At 43.6% G+C, this 3,492-nt stretch overlaps 1 protein-coding gene across 1 annotated transcript; it reads right to left on the bottom strand.

Annotated features, from left to right (window-relative positions):
• Positions 1-1,427: 1,427 nt before the first annotated feature.
• On the bottom strand, positions 1,428-3,161 carry LOC104268133 (lysozyme G-like). Its single transcript, XM_009872054.1, has 5 exons — positions 3,119-3,161; positions 2,667-2,768; positions 2,217-2,413; positions 1,955-2,093; positions 1,428-1,561 (listed from the first exon to the last, which is right to left on the bottom strand). The coding sequence occupies exons 1-5, from the start codon at positions 3,159-3,161 to the stop codon at positions 1,428-1,430; spliced, it is 615 nt and encodes a 204-aa protein (XP_009870356.1).
• Positions 3,162-3,492: the final 331 nt, after the last annotated feature.

Below are 3,492 nucleotides of genomic sequence, written 5' to 3'. Positions count from 1 at the left end.
AGCTTTGCCTTTGTCTTAATTGATCATCATGGGGTTACCATCAGCCAATTTCTCCAGCCTCTCCAGAACCCATCATTTGGTATCATCTGTGAACTTGCTGGGGGCTCTCTCTGTCCCTAGCTTGAATTGCTGCTGAATACATGAAGCAGTACTGCTGGGAGCAGAAACTGGCCACCAACTGGACCCTGTGACACTGACCATCACACTCTGAGCCTGACAACTTTCTAACTAGTTTTCTACCCACCTATCCAGTCCATGTCTCACTAGTCTGGCTGTAAGGGCACTGAACCAGGCTGGGGCAAAGACCTTGCCAGGTCATGGTATACCATATCTTCTCCTCTCCCCTTCTCCATGAAGTCAATCATCTCATTGCAGGAGGCAAACAAGTTGGACAGGCACTGTTTACCCTGTTTCAATCCATGACTGTTTTCAGCATGGTCTCTAATGGCTCCTGGGAGGATGTGTACAGTAACTCCAGGCACTGTTAATGGCATTGGATTGCATTTTCCTATCCATTTAAGATGTTTGCAGCCCATGTTTTTTTCTAATTACTTTGACATACAGTTATTCCCAGTCCCAGAAGGTGTGCTCATCATGGAAAAGTAAAGGAAGTTCTCTCGGCGTGCAAGGGGATGCTGATGGGAAAGTCACAGCTTGCACTACTTGCTGCCAGACTGAAACTGCCTTTGGCCCTGGGGTATAAGGGTCACTCAGTCCTGCAGGCATCTACCCATCTCCTTTTGTTGCCTTTCCACCCCCAAAATAGTTCAGTTCCAGGTCTAGAAGGAATAGGAGCACCAAAATATGTCAAACTCAGACTGCTGTTTTCACAAGCCGCACTGTTCTACAAGCAGCAGAAACGAAAACAAAATTTACGAAAAGCAAACATGTATTCTGTCCCTTTCCCTTCTCAGTTTCTCTGCCTGCCTAAAATTAACATTGTACTTATCCAAACTTTCCTAGCATGTGACAGTATGAGTACAGTGCAGTCCTGCTGAGTTTGCTAATAACACTTTTATTCAATTTCTGTTTGTTAATATGCCCAATATTTTGACTTTTGATTTCTCAAGAGAATGACAGATTTTGTCAGAAATGTGTTTTAAAATCTGGAAGGAAGTAAATTATTAATAGCTAAACAAGGTAGTCCTCAGAACTCAGAGAAATATGCAGACAGAAGAAAAAAAAATAAGATATTGGTAATATTCCCTTTTGTAAGGTCCAAACCACAGTGCTTGTAAAGAAACTACATGATTGGTGTCTTACTGGATATTGTTTTAAAAGTACAGAGCAAGCTCTTATTCATGTAAATCATTCCTGTACATTTACATCTCTATGGGTTTGCAGGGTACAGCTGCTCTGTGTCTTGTCTCCCTCGGGGGTGTCACGCAGGTGATGGTAAGGAAGTTACTTAGTAGAGATTACCAAGTCTAGTATCCTTGTTTCTTGAAATATTGGGCTCGCCCAACCACGTCGCTGGAGTAGTCGTTGTTGGTGGTGCCGATGTCCATTCTGTCATAGCTTCGGACATTCCTATCACCAAAGTTGTAGGCAGCAATCCCACCTGAAATGAAACACCAAAAGAACTCACATGGACTTAAGGAAATAAGGAAAATTCCATCCTGATATGGAGTAAACTGCTGGCCCCATTCAGGTAAACCACAGAGCTATTTGTTAACCTGAATGGCTTTGGAGACTCCTCATGGTCAGATAAGGAAAGCTCAGCTCTTATGTAGGCTAGATTTCACGTGTATAAATATTTGTCGTATAGTGGTGGAAATTTAGCAAGGCTGCCACACTAAGGAAAGGCAGAACTACAAAGAATTGACAAAGCTTGTCTTTTGATGGTGTAAAGGTGGTAGCCTCTTAGTTTTGGGGTACTCAGGGACTAATTCAGTATGTTATCATCCTAAAGTTTTCTTCTCTTCTGGACAAAATTGGTGGACTGTTACCTTACCTTTCAGCTGTTGATCCTTTGTCCACTGTGGGAACTTCCCCTGTATTTTCTTTATCATCTCAATAAGTATGCCTGTGCCCTGGGTAAGATGAGTTTCGCTGTTCCATTGCCCCTCAGGTGTATGTGATTTTTTGTCAACCTAGAAATATCAAAACAACAAAAAGAAGTAATTTCCCTGATGTAATGGATAATATGTTTAGGAGGCTTCCTTTTATTTATGTGCTATGTGTTTATCAGGTTTTAGTGGAGTATCAGCAAATACCTGCATTAAACCAAATCCATTTCCATTGTCGCCCAAGCCATTCCTCAGCGCTTTGCCAGCATGAGATTCCCGGGAGATGATGCCAGCAATCAGGGCTGGTTCAACACACATTTTTTCGCCAACTTTCTTGATGATTGCTTTATATTGATCCATAGCTCTCAGGTCCCGTTCAGCAATCTTTTCTGAAGCCCTAAGTCCTGTGATTAAAATAAAAAATAAAGATATTTGATTATCAACTTTTAAAACTCAGAACTCTTACTTCTCATGATACAGACAGAATTACAACAGATTTTTGTTTGCCTCGTCTCCAGGAGGAGATAGGTGATCACCTACATGGATATTATGCAGGCTCAGCAGCTAGTGTATGTTCAGCACTTTGGAAATGTGAAGGATTTGGGTTTATTGTACCATGGAGAAATAAAGCCATCACAGCAGAAGACTGATACTCACCACAGTAGGATAAGCCCTCTGCCTTTGCAGTTTTGCATGAAGCCCCAGGGGTTTTAATTCTCTCTACACTGCCGTAGCAATCCGTGCGGCCCTGGGAGACACCTGCAGAGGTGACAATGGAAAGGTTCAAGCAGTAAAAACCTTTTGTGGCTGCAAGTAAAACCCAAGGGGAAGCTGCACACTAGAGAGGACAGGCTGCGGGGCTGCCCCTGTCACTCCTTGTGATGGAGAGGAGATGAGGCCCTGCCCTGCACCCACCCATTCCTCAGAGGCTGCCCCTCCTTCTTCAAGACTCAAAGGGGGACCTAAGCACTCTCCTCTAGTAGAGTTTAATGGCAACTGAGATTTTGGGGATGGGGGGCAAGGAGGTGTGTCAATATCTCTTCCTTCCCAGCTCTAGGAAACATTTTCCTGGCTGCTTGGGGTGAGGCAGCAAGGGATGCTGGACTTACCCAGGAGGGCAGCAAGGCCCAGCAGCACGAGCATCTGGTACATGGGGTGGTTCTTCCTGAGCACGCAGAACAACCTGAAAATCAATCAGTCAGCACTGGCACATGTGACGACATGAATGTATCTCACCGCTTACTGGATAAACACAAGGAAACTTGTCCTGAGCTGATGGGATGTTTGTCTTGGTTGGGTAGGCAAAACAATACATAAATGCAGTCACATCTCTTTTTATAAGAGACCCCAAAGGCATCTCTCCTGATCCAGCAGGAGACTCATGACCTCTCACTTTTGGTGTTTCAAACCTGATTCTTCTACAGTATCTTGATAACTTCCTCCAAATCTCAAACCCCAATATTTAATTCAGAAAAAAATAAAA

The sequence above is a fragment of the Apaloderma vittatum genome, unplaced genomic scaffold, assembly GCF_000703405.1.
Source record: "Apaloderma vittatum isolate BGI_N311 unplaced genomic scaffold, ASM70340v1 scaffold7266, whole genome shotgun sequence".
Lineage (NCBI taxonomy): Eukaryota > Metazoa > Chordata > Aves > Trogoniformes > Trogonidae > Apaloderma > Apaloderma vittatum.
This window is presented reverse-complemented; position numbering and strand designations above follow the sequence as displayed.

Excerpts from the sequence above, each read along its gene's own strand:
- LOC104268133 (XM_009872054.1), bottom strand. The coding sequence starts at position 3,161 with ATGTACCAGATGCTCGTGCTGCTGGGCCTTGCTGCCCTCCTGG. Across the intron at positions 2,414-2,666 it reads AGAGGGCTTATCCTACTGTG|GACTTAGGGCTTCAGAAAAG; the intron begins GTGAGTATCAGT and ends TTTTAATCACAG. Across the intron at positions 2,094-2,216 it reads ATGGATTTGGTTTAATGCAG|GTTGACAAAAAATCACATAC; the intron begins GTATTTGCTGAT and ends TGATATTTCTAG.